Genomic DNA, 23463 nt, shown 5'->3' with positions numbered 1-23463 from the left:
CTGCAGGCTTCGTGCAGTGTTGAAATGTTGTTCGCAGCGGCAGTGTCACAAATGATCACATGAAGTGAAGGTATACAGGCTTACAGCCTATTCCAGAAACACATGGACCTTAATGTGCTGCTCTAGATGTCCCGGGCTGGTCCTATATAGCCCAAATCTGAGCTGATCGTGGCTATTTTATCTCCCCCAGCCCCAGAAAATAATGAATTATAAGTGTTCTTCTTTCCTCGCCCCAGTAAAACTGCTGAGATTACAGAATTATAAGTAAGTATTGGGCTCTATACTTCTATTAGCCATCTCTCTCTCTCTCTCTCTCTCTCTCTCTCTCTCTCTCTCTCTCTCTCTCTCTCCTCCCCCCCCCCTCTCCCTCTCCCCATCCTAAGTGCACGTGAATAAAGATATTTTCCACACGAGCCGTCAGTAGCCAGGACACCGAGCCATTTAATCTCGCTATGACAGGGGGAGGACAGGTCTGTCCCCCCCGTAACCGAAACACACACACACGGCGACCCAACACCGCCTCATGCCTCTCCCGTTACAGTTCAACGATCAAGTTACGCGGCCAGAGAAATGTTGCAGTGAACGGAGAGAGAGAGAGAGAGAGAGAGAGAGAGAGAGAGAGAGAGAGAGAGAGAGAGAGAGAGAGAGAGAGAGAGAGAGAGAGCGAGACTGCAGCATCATTGATAGCAGCAGCAAGCAGTGCAGTAGAAGGTGCAGGTGAGAGAGAGTGAGAGAGAGAGAGAGAGAGAGAGAGAGAGAGAGGAGGAGGCGCATGTGGAGAATGCGGGACTCTTGGAAAAGACGCATTTCACTCGGTTTATTGCAGAAAGACCACAAAGAAACTATCACGGAATTACACTTGAACTGTCGCTGTCTGATGTCGGAGTTTCTCGCCTTTTGAGTGGCGTCATTTTCCGGTCGGTTTTATTATTTTGTTTCTTCTTTTTTTTGCCCCAAGAACTCGCGGTTTGAAAAGCACTCTTGTCTTTGTAACTTGGGTGAAGGAATCCAACGGCTTGGCACGTTGCTTCACTGCGGGAAAAACCACAGAACGCATGCAGCCCACTGACTCAAATTGGAGCCAGGTAAGAAAGGCGAAATTAAACTATATATGAATGAGTCAGAATGACAGCATCTGTAAGACTTTTGACTTTTTATCTGGCTTTATCCCTTTTTGTGAACGTGCGTTAATTTCCTCGGCGCTAGGTGCCGGATATTGTGAGAGTCTGATAGTTTTTTTTTCTCTCCTTCTTTTGTGTAGGCTACTGCTGCATTGCAGTTTATAAGTGTAAAACGCGAGAAAAGCCAGTGTCCCAAATGTAATCGGAGTATGCCAATTACAAACGTCATTATAAACTGATAAGGAACCCTGAAAGACAGCGGGATAATTCCCCGGAACGAGAAAACAGTGAGAGTCAAGTGGATTAATCACAGTCGTGTGAATTACAGTAGTTTTCTTCTTTCTCTGCAGGGTGGATTTTTGCCCCTTCTTCCCATCCTTGTGTATTGTGAACAGTGTGATGCCACAGGGGAATTACAACACACAACTTGAAACGCTTATTGAAAAGATGGAGGGGAATAAATGAAGCAACCTTTTCACTGAAGTAAAGTATCCAACAGTGTGAGTGAACAGTGCTCAGAGAAGCAAGCAATAAGGCACACACACACACACACACACACACAGAGAGAGAGAGAGGAAGAGAGAGACTGCAGAAAGCTGGAGGCTGAGGGAGAAGCCAGGAAGAGAAGACCACGCTGTGAGGCTCACAAGGAACGGAGATTTACGGATGATACTACAACAAAAAGAGACAAAAGAAACACGGCTGTAGATAAATAAAAGCCCCAGGGACAACAGTGGGAAAGCCAGAGGGAGAGCCATGCGGAGGCTTGGTGCAGTGCACTCCTCGGCGGCGGAGGCTCTCAGCCTCATGGTCGTTGTACTGCAGCTGCTGACTCAGCTGCCGAGTGCCGACTCAGCTCTCCGGTACCGTGTGGCGGAGGAGGGGCCCCCTGACGTCAAGATAGGTAACGTGGCCGCCGACCTGGGCCTCACGGCGGGCACCGGCAACGGGGACGTCACCTTCGCGCTGGAGAGCGGCTCCGAGTTCTTCAAGATAGACAACGTGACGGGCGAGCTGACCACGGGGACGCGGCGGATCGACCGCGAGAAGCTCCCCCAGTGTCAGATGATATTCGACGAGAACGAGTGCTTCCTGGACTTCGAGGTGTCTGTGATCGGGCCGCTCCAGAGCTGGGTGGACCTGTTCGAGGGCCGCGTGGTCATAACGGACATCAACGACAACACCCCGTCTTTCCCCTCCCCGGTGCTTCAGCTCTCAGTCGAGGAGAACAGGCCAATAGGGACCCTGTACCTTCTGCCCACGGCGACCGACCGTGACTTTGGACGCAACGGGATCGACAGATACGAGCTGATTCAGGACGGCGGTGCCGGGTCAAGTTCAAGCACAAGGCGCACAGCAGGGGCCAGCCCGAGTCAACCGGGAGTCGCCGCTGACCGAAGGAGTAGAACAGGTGAAAACGGAGGAGGAGGAGGAGGTGCACGGAGCAGCGTATTCGAGCTGCAAGTCGCAGATACCCCAGACGGCGAGAAGCAACCACAGCTCATCGTGAAGGGTCCACTGGATCGCGAGCAGCGAGACTCATACGAGCTCGTCCTGCGCGTCAGAGATGGGGGGAACCCGCCTCGCTCGTCCCAAGCCCTGCTCCGCGTCGCCATCACCGATGTGAACGACAACAGCCCGCGGTTCGAGAGGGCCGTGTACGAGGCCGAAATGGCCGAAAATGCTCCACCGGGAACACCTGTGCTGCAGGTGAGAGCGTCGGACCGCGACGTGGGCGTCAACGGACAGGTGGAGTACGTCTTTGGCGCCGCCACGGAGTCCGTGCGGCGTCTGCTGAGGTTGGACGAGGCCTCCGGATGGCTAAGCGTGCTCCACCGCATCGACAGGGAAGAGGTGGCCCAGTTGAGGTTCACGGTGACGGCCAGGGACAGGGGTCAGCCGCCGCGCACCGACCGGACCACCGTCGTGCTGGCCGTCCGCGACGAGAACGACAACGTCCCCGTCGTGGAGATCCGAAAGATCGGGCGGATACCCGTCCGCGACGGGGCGGCCCTGGTGCCCGAAAATGTCCTGGTGGACACCCCGGTGGCTCTGGTTCAGGTGTCCGATCGAGACCAGGGGGAAAACGGGGCCGTCACGTGCACAGTGGTGGGAGACGTCCCATTCACGCTGAAACCAGCCGGAGAAACAGCGCTGCCGCCTCTGCCAGCGGACGAAGCCTTTGACAGGTATTGCCAAATGCAGCACACAGCACCGCACAACATCACGAATATATTGTTTTAAGATATATCCTCATCTGTTATCTCTCATCCTTTAAGAGCCTGTGTGCTTGTTATCTCGAATAGTGTAATTGTCACCATTATTTCAACCACACTCAGCAGATGTGACTGAATTGATGGCGGGGGGTGAGAGGGGAGCCTGATAAACTGTCAGATTATTCAATTTAATTAGCAGTTTAAAATGTATAATATTAATTATACATAAACCAAATGTTCCACCATATGGAAGCAAACAACAATGACACATAAATATCTGTTTGTCTTCACAGAAACAAGAAAAAATACTTCTTGCACACTTCTGCCCTGCTTGACTATGAAGCCACCAAAGAGTACAGCGTCACCATTGTGGCAGTAGATTCCGGAAGCCCCAGCCTGTCCAGTAACAGTTCGCTGATGGTGCGAGTGGTGGACATCAACGACCACGCTCCGACCTTTGCCCAGAGCATGGTGGAGGTCCACTTCGCGGAGAACAACTCGCCTGGCGAACGGGTGGTGACCGTGGTCGCCACGGACGCAGACAGTGGCAAGAACGCAGAGATCGCCTACTCTTTGGATCCGTCCGTTAACGGGGCGTTTTACATCGACACGGACAACGGAGATATCCGCGCGGCGGGCGTTCTGGACCGCGAGCTGCGGGAGAGGTACGAGTTCCGCGTCATCGCTAAAGACAAGGGCACCCCGTCGCTGCAGGGCTCGGCGACCGTCGTCGTGCAGGTGACGGACCGCAACGACAACGCTCCGAAGTTTGTCCAGGAGGTGTTCACCTTCTACGTCAAGGAGAACCTCCTCGCCAACAGCCCGGTGGGCATGGTGACCGTGACGGACGCGGACGAAGGAGACAATGCGGAGTTGAGTCTGTTCGTGGAGATGGACGGAGACGAGGAGAAGACGACGGGAGGAGGAGAGAGGAGCGAGGGAGAGAATGGCGACAGGAATCAAGAGGAGGTGTTTTCCATCGAGAACAACACAGGCACCATCTTCTCCTCGGCCTCGTTTGACAGAGAAAAGCTTTCGTCCTACACCTTCCGCGTCCGCGCCGTGGACGGCGGGGAGCCCCGCAAAACGGCCACCGCGACCGTGTCACTCTTTGTGACAGACGAGAATGACAACGCCCCCTCGGTCACGTCCCCCACCAACGAGTCCTACACCCTCCTCCCACCGGCCAGCAGTGCCCGCACCATCGTCAGGACCGTCACGGCCGCGGACTCGGACACAGGGCCCAACGCAGACCTCCGCTACGCCCTGGTAGGGGGCAACCCCTTCCGGCTGTTTGAGATCGGCCACAGCAACGGGGTGATCACCCTGGCGGAGCCACTGGAGAGGCGCCACAGAGGGCTGCATCGTCTGGTGGTCCGGGTCAACGACAGTGGCGTGCCCTCGCTCTGCACCACTGCCCTCGTCCATGTCTTCATCAACGAGAGCTTGGCCAACGCCACGGTGGTGGATGCACAGGTAATATCCTTGAGGGTTATTATTTGCTTCTTGTTGTTGTTTGTTTTGGTCAAGAAGAACAGATATGGTAATATGTGAGATAAACAGAGTGAAACATCCTGGGGGACAGAACTGAGGAGCAACCGAGCAAGAGAGAGGGAACGTGTACAGTATTCTAATGTGTGCGTGTGAGTGCTTTTATGTACCCATATGTGTCTCTGTGTGAAGCACAGAGAATGCACATAAGCGCATGAGAGAGAGAGAGAGAGAGAGAGGAGGGGGGGGGGCAGAGAGAGGGAAAAAGGCAGGCATAGAATGAGAGAGATAAAGGAAGAGAGAGAGAGAGATAGACAGAGAGAGATGGAGAGAGACAGAGAGGAAGTGTGGTAAGCCTACATTAATGCCACTGTCATAGCCCACAGCTATAAAGCAAGAGTTAACAGTGGATCTCCAAGGGTCCATTTTTACAGTCAGGATTCTGCTGCGTCCTCCCTGCCATTAAAATAACGACCACAATCCACAAAGATAGCACATCAGAGTGGTGCACACACAGGTAATGGCTGATGATTATAGCTGTTTAAACGTAAGTGGTGGGGGGGAAATAATATTTTCCCAAAGTCTGTGGGGTGTTGCAATTTTCTCCTCATTCTTACAGAGAAATAATTGTGTGTATTTGTCCCAGATAAATAACTCGATTTGTCCTTTTGAAGGCTGTTGTTGGTGTTGCCAATTTATTTGTAGTTTCTATCTAGCTGAACCTTTTTTATTCTCTTTATTGTCTCCACCAGGCCGAAGGCATGTGGGGAGAGTATGTTTTGCACTCCGTCCGTCCGCGTGTCCGTCCGTCCGTCCGTCCGTGTGTCCGTGTGTCCGTGTGTCCGTGAACAGCTAATCTCGGCCACCGTTAACCCGGTCGATGCCATATTTTGCACACACACTCCCTGGATGCCAACGATGAACCTCTGCCCCAAACTTTCCAGAACGGCCTGTTATAGCGCCACCAGGAGGCCGCTTTGTGCAAAACAAGTTTTTGCACAGTACACCTACAGATTTTGTCCAAACATCACGCAAATTGGTACACAGTCTCTCTAGAGCCATTCAACGAAACGGGTCTTTCAGATTTATCAGACTCCATCCTGATTGGTTAAGATTGGCATCCAAAGTTCACAGGAGTGCTCAGTTTCAAACAAAATGCTGCAAATCATGAACACATCGCGTGATTTCCGTGAAATTGTGCACGCACATTCCCACTAGGCCGAGGAAGAAATGCCACATGAACAATTTCAACTCAGCCTCAAGGTGGCGCTATAACTGGCCGAAAAGTGTTTTTACCTCTAACTGCACGGATCTGTGGATAACCTGGTGGAGACCTGTGCCCGGAAGGGCACTTTTTCTAGTTTTCTTTATTTTTGTGGCCAGCTTGCATTCATGTAAAATGGCCCTTTAGTCAAAAACTAAAACCGTATTACTGAAGTCCTTCTTTTTATGATCCAGTTTTATAGAATGCAGAGCTCCAAAGTAGTGTGTGCGTGTGAGCGTGCACGCGCACGTGTGTGACTGTGTGTGTGTGTGTGTGTGAGAGAGAGAGAGAGAGAGAGGGAGGATGGATGGATGGATCTGGTCCTGGCTGGTCAGTTGAAGCCACATCTTTAGCCTTTCTTCTAGTCCAGCTGCTCTCCAACATTGGACTTAAAGATAGCTCATTATTTGAGGCAGATATCTCAAAACTGTCATGGTTGTTAAGAAATAAGGAAATGGGTGGAACTGAGCTAGTGAATTCAGAGAGGTGATTGACTGAATTAGTACACTTTGCTGTTGGAACCTGGTGATGGTGAACTACAATAACAGTACATTTAGGTTATGTTATGTATTCAGTGGTTTCCAAACATTTTTCTGTCCAGGACCCCCAAAATGACACTCATTAGCCTGTGGACCCCCATTTGAAAACTGATGTATGTTTTGCTGTTGGAAATCACCCTTCATGTTCTCAGTTACTAAGAAAATGGACAGCTCACTTCTCTTATTAAATGTTTTCAAATTGCTGTGACATGGAATTTTAGATGCGTGTTTATGCAGATGCTGTTATAGGGGGAGCTGCCTTGAAGCCTGTGTAGTGCACAGATAGTGGGGTGTGGTCTGTGGTGGTGCCTAAAGAGCTGAGTACATTTTGGGGAGCATCTTGGGTGGATTGCTACTAGTACTGTACATTGGGGTTGGTTGATTACTTAGCCATGGGGGGAGTCTATAGTCTATATAAAGGGGAATGGTTCAGTGTTGTTGTGTGTTGATTTAGTCATAGTCTTTTGAATGCAACTTCAAGTAGTTATAGACATCTTTTACTCACCTGAAATGTCTTTTCTGTTAGTCTAGCTTTAGCCTATATTTCATAAGATTTTAGTCGACTAAATCTACAGTTGATTTAGTCCACTATGTGTTTTCCTGGTGCCTTGATGGCGTCTTAATGCCTGATTTTAAAATTGGTTGAAAGCCGAAAATAGCCGAGCCAAGCTCACAATGTGATTTCTGCAACGTGTTGTGAGCTTGTAGATCTGCTATTTTCAGCATGCAACCAAGCATACAATGACTTGTCTTTTATTGTCTCCACCAGGCCGAAGGCATGTGGGGAGAGTATGTTTTGCACTCCGTCCGTCCGCGTGTCCGTCCGTCCGTTTGTGTGTCCGTGTGTCCGTGTGTCCGTGTGTCCGTGTGTCCGTGAACAGCTAATCTCGGCCACCGTTAACCCGGTCGATGCCATATTTTGCACACACACTCCCTGGATGCCAACCATGAACCTCTGCCCCAAACTTTCCAGAACGGCCTGTTATAGCGCCACCAGGAGGCCGCTTTGTGCAAAACAAGTTTTTCGATGCCATATTTTGCACACACACTCCCTGGATGCCAACCATGAACCTCTGCCCCAAACTTTCCAGAACGGCCTGTTATAGCGCCACCAGGAGGCCGCTTTGTGCAAAACAAGTTTTTGCACAGTACACCTACAGATTTTGTCCAAACATCACGCAAATTGGTACACAGTCTCTCTAGAGCCATTCAACGAAACGGGTCTTTCAGATTTATCAGACTCCATCCTGATTGGTTAAGATTGCCTTCCAAAGTTCACAGGAGTGCTCAGTTTCAAACAAAATGCTTCAAATCATGAACACATCGCGTGATTTCCGTGAAATTGTGCACCCACATTCCCACTAGGCCGAGGACGAAATGCCACATGAACAATTTCAACTCAGCCTCAAGGTGGCGCTATAACTGGCCGAAAAGTGTTTTTACCTCTAACTGCACGGATCTGTGGATAACCTGGTGGAGACCTGTGCCCGGAAGGGCACTTTTTTTTCTACTGGATCTCTTGCCCACTAATCCGTAGTCCCTGCCAGACATGTTAGTCTAGTTTTTATTTGTTGATGGAATTGTCAAATGGTCTTAGTTTTAGTCATCATAGCTTAGTTTTTGTTTAGTTTTTTTCAGTGAAAAAAGGTAGTCTTTTTTCTTTTGTCATAGTTTTAGTCAACTAAATCAACACTAGTGCACTGGGCTGCCATGGGGAGAGGTTGGCGCCTTATATGTTGTCTGTGTTGCCTTATCTTTAGTTGTCCAGCTTTTTTCACTTATGTTATCCAGGCCTGGAACACATTTAAAACCTTTTTTTCACCTGCAAGCCTGCCATTTTAGGGGTCAATTCCTGTCATTTTAAGTTTTTTATTTTCCACTGACAGACAAACAGCCAATCCACAATCCCAACGTGGTAACAATTGGTGGCAGTGGTGGTGGGTAACAACAAGTGACAGTGCATCTCTTGGCCCCTGTTTACAGACTTGCTTTCGTCGATTGATAGGTTTACAGTCTAAAGAAATATCAGCCCCCGTGTGTGGTCAGAATGTTTGCTTTGGTCATAGTTTGTGGGTTGAACAGCCATGGATATAGCTTGTCATCATCAAATTGCCCCCTCAGGAAAGCCCTGCGGCAGCACTTGTAACTAGAGATAAAGGTTAACACCATACTGTTTGTAGACACTTCAGACCAGGGAGATCAATCAATCTTAACATTTTATTAATCTCTCAAGGTGTTCAGATCAATGTGTGAAGTATCGTGACATTATTAAGCGCTACTGTATGTTGAGTACATTGATGGGCTGTGTAGCAGTGCACACACAAGTTAAAACCACTTAAACCATATGATATACTTTGTTGACTGGGGCACCACAGGGCTCTATATATACTTTGTCCCCTCCTTTCTTTCTCTTTGCCAAATAGACAACGGGGCACCCTATGAAAGCTCCGGTTAAGGGTTAAGGGTTCTGATGTAGGCTTACCTCAGGTTGAGGGAGCTCCATTGGTTCTGATGTAGGCTTACATCAGACTGAGGGAGCTCCATTGGCACAACTTGTCTTTTGACATTGTTGAAAACAATCCTAACATCACGTGTCGCTTTTATGCAGCGCTCCCACAACAGTGGTGTAAATCAGAGCCGACTTTTAGTGCCAGCTTTGCTTTTTACGTACCAAACAAAGCTGCCCTTCTCGTCGTGTGTGATTTCACATCGTGTTCCGTTGTAGAATCGGAGGTGACGTGTAACACAACAGCATCGGCGGCTCGTGTTACATTATGCTGTTTTGGATGAAAGCAGTTGTCGGGTAGATTCTAGTCATTTGCAGTTTGGCTTACGCATTTATTTAACAAAAATCACACCCGTGTGAACCGAGTGGCGCAATTCCCCTCTCCCCCTGTGGTTGCACCACTCAAAAGTAACAACTGCCTGCAGTCACGGAAGCATTTTCTCTCACAGAGTGACATAGAATCCTGTCTTTACAAATAAGAGTATGCAAGAGTTGTGCGTTACCCTTTCAGGTTTTCTCAAAACGATCACTTTAAAGTCACAAAACCTTTTCCCTCAATCTCCCTCTCTCTCTCTCTCTCTCTCTCTCTCTCTCTCTCTCTCTCTCAGATGAGAGCTTTTACATTTACAAAAGAGCTAGACTACACATTTGTTTCACAAAATAAATGTCCAATGTCCTTTTCAGCCCAGTCTTGGACTGAAATTTAAATTTAAATTGGAAACAATTAAGGTGGTGTAGATCAGTGGTTCTCAAACGTTTTCATTTCAAAGACCCCCATAACCCTGAGGGTCCCTGGAACCCACTTTGAGAACCACTGGTGCAGATTAACCACCTAAACCATACAGCATACGGTATGTATATACCTCATTGACTGGGGTCCCCCAGGGGTCTGTTCTTGGCCTCCCTCTTTTTTCCCCAATACACAAAATCTCTCTGCCGAAAAGACCTATACAAACTCACACCTCAACGTAGTTAGCTTGTAGATCTTCTATTGTCGCTGACTGCTTGCTTACTATGACATTCCCAGAGAATAGGGACACTAGGGTGCAAGTGGTTTGGGCAGAACACCTGGTTAGCCATCATGGAACAATGACCCTTGCAGGTGGAATTAACTACAGCCTAGCTAAATGAGTCCTTTGAATGGAACAATGGGGTGTAATGTGTCCACACGGTCCCGTATAAAAGCCCATGTAGATTACAACATGGGTAGTTTAGTTTGATTGAGAAACGCAACTTGGAGGAGTAATTGAGTAGAAGACACGGAGGAGAGAATACCTCCTTCTCATAATGAAGTCAAACTGAGTGGTGGATGGATGCCAGCTGTAATTAGGGAATGAAAACGGCTGCTGCTGCAGCGCCGCGTCCGAAACTCACTACAGTCTTTCTATTTCCAACACTGTCTGGCACAACCACATGTTGGCTAATTAGCACACAGTGCGTGCGGCAGAGTTGGAGCGGGAAAGTTTACTTTGTTTCTTTTGGACTCGATCTTCATTGGGAAAACCCAGCGGGTGGGCTTGGTTGATTAAAATACACCAAATACACTACTACACTTCCACTGCAAGCAATTACTTTAACGAGATTTATATTTGTCTTAGGCATTTCTTTGAAGCTATAAGCATTTCATTAGTTTTCGACTGAACAGTGGGTTCAAAAAAGAAAAAGAAAAGAAAAGGGAAGAAATACAATCTCCTATGTCGGCCTTTAAATAGCCTATAAATAAAACCTGATGTATTCTAAGCCCAGGTCAGTGGCATAGCCAGGGGAGAAGCTCTTGTCTCAGTCATAGTGCCGGTGTCTTCAGTGACATGCAGATAACAAAATCCTCTGAGAGTAGAACAGATAGATGGTGATGTTAAGCACCGCCAGAACAAAGCTCATGCAGCAGAGTGGAAGATTCCACTGGGAGTTGGGGATGCGACAGAGAAACACACTCCACTCACTCCACCGGAACGGGAGAGGTGGCTGCTCCTCCGTCCTGTTGAACATTTAACCGCGGTCCGTGCATGTGCGGGCACGCACGCACACACACACACACGCACACACACGCACACGCGTGTACATGTGTGCGCGCGCACCATGTACACATGAACACACTTGGCTTATTCATATGGCATAGGGCTCCGTATCTCTTTCCAGTTACTCGTGTGCACGCATCAGAAAACACAGGCGGTGCAGGGATGCGCTAAGCCACAGAGATGCCCAGCAGAATGAGAATGGGATGGAATACTGCAGGCAGCCAGCAGCAGAACAATGGGGCAGATGAGAGCAGAGCTATAGCTGAGAGGGAGAGGGCCCCTGTGCTGTGGAAACAACAGGGCAGAATGGAATCCTACCAACAGAATGGAGATCGCGCACTAAAACAATGAGACTGAACCCGCAGATAGATTGTGATGAAACAATGACATATAATACAGTCCCATTCTTAGCTCGGGGTGTGTGTGTATACAGTGTGTGTGTGTGTGTGTGTGTGGGGGGGGTGTCTGTATACAGCAGGAAAGGAAAGGAAAGGTACTATGTTTACCCAGGGTAACTGGACTAAGCTCAAGAACTTGTTTACAGCCAGGCCCTGCTCATAGAACATTTCATGGTAGAGGTTCAATGCCTTGTCCAAGGGCACTTCAACGGTGGTAATTTTAACGTGCCGGTCCGGGGATACGAACTAGCGACCTTCCGATACCAAGACCGCTCCGCAAACCGTTCGGCCACCGCTGCCTCAGGGGTAGAGTGACCGGATGGGAAACGCAAGGTTCCCATTTCGAACCCTGGCTCCCTCAGAGTTATTGTCAAAGTGTCCTTGAGCATGACTCTGAAGTCTGAATTGTAATGCACAATCTCTGTAAAGCGCCTTGGATAAAGGTGCTATATTAATGCACCATTTACCATTTATATGAGTAGCCTAATGCATTTCAGATAATGTAATAAGCCAAGTAGAACGGTGAAGTTGCATGTGCGTCACTCTCCCCAGCATTGCCAGAAGTGCAGACAGTAGTTAGTCATTATTTAATGATTGAGAATATGAAACATTTTCTGCAGGTTGGCCTGCTCTCTCCCCCCCCCCCCCCCTCTCTCTCTCTCTCTCTCTCTCTCTCTCTCTCCCTCAACCTTAATGCGTGCCATTCATAAGATAGCGGATAATTGTATGAGCGTGACATTTCCAGCCTTGGCAGTCTAAAAGAAAATGTCTTGGGGCTTTTGGGACAAGGTGTCAGGCTTGCAGAAGGAGCTGTTTCACTCACAGACGGCACACTGAGTATGTGGGCATGCATCTGTCTCTGCCGATGTGTGGAGTGTGTGCGTGCGTGTGCTCGTGTGTGTGTGTGTGTGTGTGTGTGTGTGTGTGCGTAATCCACATAATGACTGTGCTAGAATAGCTGCATTGTATTGATTAGCTATATTCTGATGCATGACCCTATTTCATATTACCAGCAGGGCTCTCCAAGCCAATGCTCCAGTGCCCCATTGTCAGGCCACCACAACCAGTAATAGGTCTGTTACGGCTCCGGCATAACCCACTTTCTTATAATGAACTTTTAATGGCGAAGTGTTAGAGTGTCTACAGTGTGTGCGAGCGCGCGCGTGTGTGTGTGTGTGTGCACTGTGCTGACCCCTTTTGTACAGCAAAGACCCTTTGTTGTTTGACCCCATTATCTTGCACCCAAACACATAATGGCCTATGAGTGTCTTAACCCTGTTAGAGCTAGTATTGATCGTGATGAAGTAGATATGCCTTCTTGCCCACAGTAAAATCCTCTGTGCTAATATTAACTCCATACAGATTTATCCGCTTTCAGTTACAAATGGATAAAACAACACTGAGGGTTGTATTGTGCAATAAAAACGGAATGGGTTTTCCGAATTGAAATAATTATAATAATAATTATAATGCATCTTGGCAGGAAAGCACTTGAAATTCTTTCACTTCACGGTCCAACTTACATAGTCGATTAACGTTCAATTAATACTAACTGCCTCGTATCACCTACTGTTCTCATTTTGCGATATAGAATGGTGATCACGAATCCTTCGGCAAATCCACTCCTACGCCGTCATTGTCAACAGGGATATTGTTTATTTAAGAGACGGTGGATGTGTATTCTATGGCGCGATGCCACTGTCTGCCTGTGGTTTGAGGGTGCTGCCATTAATCATGACGTTACTCGGTAGCAACATTGATGCGTTTGCAAGTTTGAAGAACAGCAGCTACTGTAGTATCAAAATAGAAATAGAAAAAAAGTGGGTATATGTAATTGCTAAGATGAGATTCAGCAGCAGGCTGTGATAATTTCTGCTTCTACAGTAACACGTGTGACTCAATTATGCCTTGAAACTTATACTTTAAAAATCACAGAAAATTGGAATCCTCCCAGAGGCCCACATTGCAGACTGAACCAGCTGGGGCTCAAAAACACATTTGTGTTCAGTCGGTTTGTTCTGAGAACAGAAATAATGTTTCAGTTTCTGCCCCAACACAACATTCATAAACCAGTTAAAAAATACAAAACTTGTACTGCCATTTTCCTTTCTTGCTATATATAAAATATAAAAACACAAAAGCCAAACAAACATGCAAGTCCAATATTGTACTATTTGACATTGTGTGCATCTCAATGCCTATATTCAGGCCAGGTGCTGGATGTCAGGCATCAAGGCAAACATCAAGGAAGAGGAAGAAGTTTGCAGAGCTCCGAGATTTACTTTATTTTAAGACAACAAATTGCAACATTTTAACAGACTAGGTCTTCATCAGGCAAATATGGCCATTACTTAGTTGAACATACCAGTCATAGTCAGTCACCGAGAAATCTCTCCTGTCCAGTTCATACATTTCGACGTATGTAAACTGCTCACAAAAAATCTGGAAACTTAACTTCAGTTGATTATTTCTCTCCTGTAGTAATACCAATTGGTATTGCATTTTATATAATGTTGTTGATGTTCACACGGGCAGATGCAAAAGATACAAAGGCTACACAGCATATTTGTAGCTGTTGTAGCTTTTGCAGCAGTTACAAACGACTGTATCTTTGCATCTGCCCATGTGAACACAGCATTACAACGATGACCTTACAGGCGTATAAAAGATATAATTGTATGTAGACATATCATTTTATGTAGACATAGCACTATAAAGTATACATGCATAGTTTCATTATATTCCACTGTTACGTGCTTAGTTTACGTATGATTCATGATAATTACTTTTTTTGTATGTGATGTATTGCCATGCTTTTTGTTCTTGCTTAATGTAAATCGCTCTGGATTAAGAGCGTCTGCTAAATTGTAATTGTAAATTGTATAACTTGTACGGATGCAATGATGGAATAAGTAACACAGCTAAACGTGTGTGGGTAGCGCCTCAGAAAAAGTCACCAAAATCCCAGTATGTTGGTAATCGCTCTTGTCTTGAGCGACCTGCCATCAGTCCCAGGTGTGTGCTTGGCATGGGTTTGTGTATGCGCCATGCGGTAACACTACCCCATGGAAAGATGCCACGTTTGGTCCCTTCGGGATAAGGCCTGTGCAATAGGTCAAGTGAAGCAGGTGTTCCGTTACGCAGATTAGGCATTATTAGGTTAGGTGTCAGCCCTGGTACCATTTGCTGACAGGTGTGTGCCAGTCACAGGTGTGTGACTGGCACCCGATCATTGGCCTTGCAGACATCGGCCTTTGGTACCATTGTGCAAATCTTGCCTGTAAATCTATGGTTCCTCAGTGAAGCTTCTTTGGGTGTCGTCTTCCTTTGACTTCACCAGTCAGTATCACGGACGTAGTCTCAGGAGCTGACGGCCATCGTTGCTCTATACTCGTATAGCCTGGCTTTGCCAGACACATAGCGTGGATTCACTGACGCCTTCAAAGCGTAAGTGAATCCACGTTATCAGTATGGCCAAAGCCACTCGGGGGGGGGGGGGGGGGGGGGGGGGGTCCGTCATCTCTGCTCTTCACTGCCTGCATGGATTCCTAGAGAAATAGTCTCGAGCCAGAAAGAAAGAAATAGCAGAAATAGTTGATCTACAAGCGCAGTAGTTTATTTCCATGAATTATTAGCAATTTCCGCCTCCGCTGTTCCTGCTCAACTTTGTGTGAAATCACAACCCGATGGTGAGATATTGGATTCAACATGCAGTGACAGGGTGGCAGACTGATTTATATATAAGTGATACAACAGGACGTGTGGAGCCATAGAGTCTATTTTTATGATGTCGTAAACACCATTTTTCACAGCTATACTCTTTTCACTCTCACATTCTCTCCGCTACTGTCTCCTCCTCTGTCTCTCTCCCCGCAGGTGGCTCGGAGCCTGATGGCCCCTCTGTCCCTGGACATCGCGGGAGACCCCGACAGCGAGCGGGCCTTGGGGAAGCAGCGCCTGAGCGTGGCCATCGGCGTCCTGGCGGGCGCCGCCGCCGTCATCCTGGTCATCCTCCTGGTGGTCACGGCGCGGCAGTGTGGCGCCCAGGGCAAGAACGGCTACGAGGCCGGCAAGAAGGAACCCGAGGAGGACTTCTTCACTCCCCAGGGAGCTCAGCCACAGGCCGGCCGCGGCGGCGGGAGCTCGGACCCGCGGACGGAAGCCTCGCAGGGACAACAAGCGCGGCGGGAAGCGGCGGCGGCGGCGTGGCCACGGCCGGGGGGGAAGTCTGTCGGGTCGCTCTACAGCGGCATCGTCACGGTGAACGGCCTGCGGCGGCACGACGACGACGACGAGGACCTGAGCAGCGCCAGCGACCGCCTGGCGGCCCGCTACTGTGCCATGGACAACGACCCCGGGAGCCCGCGGATGAGCGGCGGCGGACGGCGCCACCAGTCCAGCCCGGACCTGGCCAGGCACTACAAGTCCAGCTCGCCCCTCCCGGCGGTCCACCTCCAGCCACACTCCCCGCCCGCCGAGGGCAAGAAGCACCAGGCAGTCCAGGAGCTGCCCCCGTCCAACACCTTCGTGGGCAGCGGGGGCTGCCCCGTGGGCAGCGCCGGCTCCAGCAGCAGCAGCAGCGGCGGCAGCGGGAACGCGGACGCCATGTCCCTGGGCTCGGACCAGTGCTCCGAGTACGGCTGCCAGACTGGGAACAAGTACAGCAAGCAGGTAGGAGGAGCACGGGATGGACGGGAGCGGGGACTGTTTGGTTCTTTTTTGGTTGCAAAACGTTTTTCTCTGCGTAAAGAAAAGCATACGTTAATCGTTAATGTACAAATCTCAATGTGCTCTCTCTCTCTCTCTCTCTCTCTCTCTCTCTCTCTCTGTGTCAGTCTGTTTGTCTCTCTCTCGCTCTATGTTCTTATTCTGCCTCCTGATCTGTTGGTCTTCTTCTCGTTGCTTCACCTGTTCTCAACCTTTTCGCTGAGATGATGCTGAGCTGCATTCACCCTGGCTGATCTCTAAAAACTAGTTTGACCTTAGCATCGGTGAATACCTGTGTGTATGTGTGCGTGCGTGTGTGCGTGGTGTGTGTGTGTGTGTGTGTGTGTGTGTGTGTGTGTGTGTGTGTGTGTGTAAACCCCTTATGAGTTCAATTGGTGTGTGTGTGTGCAGTGGAGTGGGAGGATAGGAGACCCAGCTGTGTAAATTGGTCATTCTTGTTTGTACAGTCCATGACGGCCTCCCCGTTTGCTGTCGTGGTGTTTTTTTTTCTTTGTTTTCTTCCCCAGCTGGGGTCGCTCTCGGGTTATACAGCGCCTCGGTCTTACCCCTTTCCATTATACACAATGCCCGCAGGTGAAAACATAAACACACACACACACACACACACACACACACACACACACACAGTATATACTGTATGTATACTGTATGTATATAATATATATATATATATATATATATATATTATATATATATATATATATATATATAGGGATAATGGCTGCACAGAGACAACAGATTAGAAGTCATGTTGACAGGTAATGCTAAGACGCCATCACTCACCCCAACATCACACACACACGCACACGTACCATCACAGACACACCAACACAGCAGGGCTTCCCCTGTCCACGGGGGCTGACATGAGAGTGACAGCTCGGCCTACTTAAAGGGGCGCTGTCCCATTGCTTTGATGGACAGCTCTGCATTCATCCCCTGCTTGCAAAAAAGTGCTGATGCGGTCGTGAGGAGCAGCTTCTTAAGGCTGATCAATTAATTCCTAGTCTCTCTGATCCTGCTTGACACACACACACACACACACACACACACGCACACGCACACACACACACACACAGTGCTCGGCACATGCACAGCACACGCACACAGACTTAGTGCTCGAACACTGCACACATCGGCACGCAGGCGCGCATGCATGCGCGCACACACACACGCATGCACGCACGCATGCGCGCTACACACACACACACACACACACGCACACCACACGCTCCAGAGGTTAATCCATTACAGAGTCAATCCTGTTAATCTGCAGTTCTTGGGAAAAGAAATGCTTACTGGGGGAGTTTGGTCTTCATGCTTACGCGTGCACAAAAGAGGCATGCACACACACACCACACACACACACACACACACACAGCCTCACACAGACGCAATACGCATACACAAACTGACAGCCTAATGAATTATTGATCACGCAAGATAATTACTCCTCGGTAGCCACATGTGCGACCCCACCTTAATAACAATCATAGGTTCCATACGTTGCTGTGTGTGCGCTCGCAAATGCATGCCAAAGGTAAATGGTGCATTTATATAGCGCTTATATAGCACATTCACACACACATCCACACACCGATGGCGGAGGAAACCATGCAAGGCACCAACCTGCACAGCGTCTTGCTCAAGGGCACTTCGACATGAACTCCGGGGGAACCCGGGATCAAACTGGGAACCTTGCGGTGCCACTCTACCGCTGAACACTGCCACCCGTATGTGCACAAGTTTGAGTCTGTGTTTCTGTGAGCATGAGAGTTTCTCAAAATGCGTAGTAGGCATTTAGTTTTTTTGTTTAGTTGCTGCTGAGTGTGCCCGAGAGACTGTCTCAGGTATGTAGAAGCATTAAAGTGGCACAGGAGGAGAGATAGACTCAGAGACCTAATGGGAGGAGAGTAACCTTGTCCAAAAGTATTGCCCTAAAGTAGACAGCGTTGGAAACGTTTGTCCGGGACCCAAGCTAGTGAAAATAGCAGAGATAAAGCATGCAACGTGTCCCGCGTGGATGAATTATTTATATGTATGACATGTCTTGTGTCCGGGTAGCTCAGTCAGTAGAGCTCTCTCCTTTGGACCACAAGATAAGGGTTTCGATCCCGGGCACCGCCGACTCTGTTGGAGTCTGAGTCCATCTCCAGGGCTCTAGCGCATTGTAATTTTTACTGATATATGTGGGATATATATGGGATAAAATGGGATTTATACTCGAGTCGTGGACCCCATGGCCCACAAATGGGTCCCGACCCACTGGTTGAGAAACAGTGGATGTAGTGGGGACACGTAGAGAAGTCTGTTGAGAATGTGTGTGTGTGTGAGCGTGCATGTGTGTGTGTGTGTGTGTGTGGTGTGTTTGTTGGGCAGGATGGGTGCGGCTGGGGTGGGGTGGGATGCGTGGTGGAGGATCTCTCAAAACTGTATCTGTACTCATTCAGAGCGTTAACAATCAACACACGCAAAAAAGAATTGGAATAAGTCAAGTTGCAACAAGTGGCGGGGTCATGGATAAATGGCGGAATGCTGAGAGATACAGCCAGATCTAATCAGAGTGAGACAATGACATGATGGAAGCTGTTGAATCTCGTTACCACTCGTGACTCAGTGTTCTGGTCACGCTCTCTCTGCAGTGAACAGTGAAAGATAGCCGTGACTGTGATAGAGAGATAGATGGGGGAGATTCCAATGTCTTCTATCTAAACTCATTTCCAAGCTAAAATATGACAGAGAGAGAGAGAGAGAGAGAGAGAGAGAGAGAGAGAGAGAGAGAGAGAGAGAGAGAGAGACAGAGAGACAGAGAGACAGAGAGAGAGAGAGCGCGCCTGGGGTGAAGCGAGTGAAGAGATGGAGCGATTTCCTATGAGCATGAATGGATGGCTGAATGGAAGCTAAAGAGCACCCTTAGAAAGAGAGAGAGAGACGGAGAGACAGAGAGAGCTGAGTGGAATGAGAAAAGAAGGAGAGCGGAGCGCTGGAGGGAGAGGTAAAGAGAGAGTCACAAATGGAAGAGAGCAGATCAGAGCAGAAGTGGAGAGAGAGAGAGAGAGAGAGAGAGAGAGAGAGAGAGAGAGAAAGAGGACCAGACAAGTTTTCTAAAAGAAGAGGAAGTGCTGAAGAATATTCATGAGTGTGGGGTCGATGGAGAAACAGACAGACACAGAGAGAGAGAGAGAGAGAGGGGGGGGGGGGGGGGGGGGGTTACATGGAACAAATGGTTCCATGTACTAAGTGTACAAATGGTTCCACATTGATTTTACAATATAAATTGGGGTCCCAGAGATAGAAATCGCCATTAAATGGGTTGTCGGTAGTCTAATGCATGTCAAACTGGGTGTCCTTGAAATTAAACGGGTTGAGAATCATGCCATATGTTTACAAATGTGGGTCCGCGGGCTAATTAGTGTCAATTTGGGGGTCCTTGACATGAAACGGTTTGGAACCACTGCTGTACAGCAGGTGGATGGAGGGAAGGGTGGTGGGTGCTCCAATGGATGGACTCCATGAGAGAGAGAGATCTGTTTTAGGTGATTGCCAGAAAGAGAGAGAGAGAGAGAGAGAGAGAGAGAGGAGTGCTGATATGTGGGTCATCAGAATAGCCGCTGGCATCAGGATGCATTAATGATCACAATGGTCACATGACACTGCAGTCAATATGGACAGAGTGGCTTCTTACTATCACGCACGCACACACGCACACACACACACACACACACACACACACACACACACACACACACACACACACACACACACACACACACACACACACACACACACACACACACACACACACACACAGTCTGTTATTAACTACTTAAGCTGTATAACACTTACCGCTATAACAGTGTAAGAGAACGGCAGGATTTCAAGTTGTTATCCCTGGTCAGCTGGTGTGTGGCGGTCTGTGTTTTTTTTTTTTTTTTAATTCTCCACCTTTGACTTCCTCCTTCCTCATTACGGTTTATCTATTCCTTATACTCCCTTGGTCATAGGCACGCTTACAAATCAATGTGACCCCCAACCCCCCACCCCCCCCCCCCCCCCCCCCCCCCCCCCCCCCCCCCCCCCCCGATGTGCGGTCCACCTCTCGTCTCGTCCCTCCCTTCTCTCCCATGGACTGACCTCTGGAAACAACCCGTCCACTCAGCATTTTCACTAGTGACACTTCTTTCTTTTCCCGCAGTGAGCACTTTCCGTTCTCCACACCTTGTGTGTGTGTGTGTGTGTGTGTGTGTGTGTGTGTTGTAGTGGGCGAGCGGGTGGGTGGGTTGGTGCTTTGATTGGGCAGGAGCTGGTGAGAAACGTGGTGCCACAGAGACTGAATCGAACTGGACTCTAAACACGCACAGAAACACAACTACTACACACTCCCACAACCACACACACACGCACACTCGCACGCACACACACACACACTAAACATAATCAATGCGCTGTTAGCAAGGCCAAGACTGCAGTGGGAGGTGGTTAGTTGACCGCGCAGTTTCGTTTTGCGCAGCGCGGCCATGCAGCGCTACAAAGCGAGGCAGGGTGAAGGTCAGTTTCAACGCGCGGGGGGGGGGAGGTGGGGGGAGGTGGGGGGAGGGGGTGTTAGCGGAGCTCCGTCAACATTATGGAGGGAGGGCTGCTCTGGATACACTACGTTATGAGATTCATTCAGTCGGCCTCGTTCGTCTAATTGGACTGTGCGGAAGCGAAGCTGTGGAGAGATTAGGTCGGCTGGATTACCAAATTGAAAAGCAGCTTTTCATTTCAAAGAAATCCACCCAGGATTAAATATGATGAGCGTCTGTCACCGCCGGGTCACGCATGTGTCCATGCACGGCGCGCCACCAATCCGTTGCACGCACGCGAACACCACTGTGATGTTGATAACACTTTGAGTCACAGAATGAACCAATGAACACCACTGTGATGTTGATAACACTGTGAGTCACAGAATGAACCAATGAACACCACTGTGATGTTGATAACACTGTGAGTCACAGAATGAACCAATGAACACCACTGTGCTGTTGATAACACTGTGAGTCACAGAATGAACAATGAACACCACTGTGATGTTGATAACACTGTGAGTCACAGCATGAACCAATGAACACCACTGTGATGTTGATAACACTGTGAGTCACAGAATGAACCAATGAACAACACTGTGCTGTTGATAACACTGTGAGTCACAGAATGAACCAATGAACAACACTGTGCTGTTGATAACACTGTGAGTCACAGAATGAACCAATGAACACCACTGTGCTGTTGATAACACTGTGAGTCACAGAATGAACCAATGAACACCACTGTGATGTTGATAACACTGTGAGTCACAGAATGAACAATGAACACCACTGTGCTGTTGATAACACTGTGAGTCACAGAATGAACCAATGAACACCACTGTGATGTTGATAACACTGTGAGTCACAGAATGAACCAATGAACACCACTGTGCTGTTGATAACACTGTGAGTCACAGAATGAACCAATGAACACCACTGTGATGTTGATAACACTGTGAGTCACAGAATGAACCAATGAACACCACTGTGCTGTTGATAACACTGTGAGTCACAGAATGAACCAATGAACACCACTGTGCTGTTGATAACACTGTGAGTCACAGAATGAACAATGAACACCACTGTGCTGTTGATAACACTGTGAGTCACAGAATGAACCAATGAACACCACTGTGATGTTGATAACACTGTGAGTCACAGAATGAACCAATGAACACCACTGTGCTGTTGATAACACTGTGAGTCACAGAATGAACCAATGCACATAACCAGGGCTGGTCAGTATATTGACGTTATATAAATATCGTGATATGAGACATTGTCTGGTTTTATAGTTTTCTCATTTATACTCTCATTATTATAGTGTTTGTTCTGTGACGGGGCTCTCCCCGTCTATCCAGCCCTACATTTTCCAGGCGGGTTGCAAAATGACAGCCAAAATCAGGAGAGAGTACTGAGAGTACCCATTCGTCACCTCCATTTGTAGAGTGTTCCAGTTCTAATTGTGTCTGCTCATTTCTGTATGCCATCACTTCCAATTTCACTTGTTTAATCTGAATCCTGTTCTCTATCCTCCTGATTGGATAAAATTGGTATCCCGACCTGAGAGATACATAATGGAGACTCCTGTTTACTGAACAGAAACTCTATACTAGCAATGAGTACTATCAGAATACAGACCTATTTATATATATATACATAATATATATAACACTTATTTCAACCAAGAGAATAACCGACCATATAACTTTAATTTTGTATCTTTCTCCAAACCTTAAAAATAGCCACAGTCTGCAAGGTTGATCTGCTTTGTTTTTGCCATGAAAAATGAAATAAAAAGTAATCGGCAGAATGCGATATTGAGGTCAAACACATTATAATCATATTAAATTTAATCCATATCGCCCAGCGCTGCAAATAACAGTACCTCCCCCCCCGTCACGCAGGCACACGCACACACACACAAACGCACACACACACACACACACACACACACACACACACACACACACACCAAGCACCGTCTCGCTTACCTTCTGGCGTCCCCCCCCCCCCCCCCCCCCCCCCCACACACACACACACACACGCACACTGTAACCGACCCATGAACCGGTGTCATGATGATACCGGTATCCGTGGTCTCGTCCAGCAGGCAGCAGATATAGGAGGCTGTCTCTGCCATATGGGCACGAGATGAGGAGGGTGTGCGTCGGGTGAAAAGGTGAGGGTAAACGGGGGGTGAGAGAGGGACGAGGTAATCGGACCAGGGATCACCTCGGCCAGCCAGACTGAAAAATGATCTACTGACCCTGAGGGGGGGGGGGGGGGGGGGGGGGGGGGGGGGAGGGGGTATCAGTGTGGCGAGGGAGAGAGTGAACAAAGAGACGGTAGAAAGAGAATAACGTTTGATCGAAGGAGAGATAGGAATGTTTAGACGTTTAAGCCACTTAAGCCCTGGTGTGTGTGCGCCCGGAAAGGCGGAAATAGTCGATCTACAAGCGTGCGGCGCGTTGGGCGCTTGTAGATCGCCGTCTTCTCCATTCTAGAAAAGAAAACACAGTGGTGTGAAGTGCAGGGGCGCCTCGGTCCTTTGAAACAGACATCGTACTCTAAACCAACATGAAAAGTCTATAGATTTTAGCTGCCACTCTTA

At 48.5% G+C, this 23463-nt stretch overlaps 1 protein-coding gene across 1 annotated transcript in view; it reads left to right on the top strand.

The window, feature by feature from the left end:
* Positions 1–770: 770 nt before the first annotated feature.
* The window catches only part of pcdh7a (protocadherin 7a), a 42533-nt gene continuing 19840 nt past the window's right edge, over positions 771–23463 (top strand). Inside the window, 7 exon segments of the mRNA XM_083764921.1 lie at positions 771–1085; positions 1472–3310; positions 3631–4813; positions 15430–15702; positions 15704–15739; positions 15741–15770; positions 15772–16224. Of these exon segments, the coding sequence (XP_083621047.1) occupies positions 1878–3310; positions 3631–4813; positions 15430–15702; positions 15704–15739; positions 15741–15770; positions 15772–16224 (3408 nt within the window). The 5' untranslated portion in view covers positions 771–1085; positions 1472–1877.

The sequence above is a fragment of the Protomyctophum parallelum genome (assembly GCF_964188405.1).
Source record: "Protomyctophum parallelum genome assembly, chromosome: 5".
Taxonomy (NCBI): Eukaryota; Metazoa; Chordata; class Actinopteri; order Myctophiformes; family Myctophidae; genus Protomyctophum; species Protomyctophum parallelum.
This window is presented reverse-complemented; position numbering and strand designations above follow the sequence as displayed.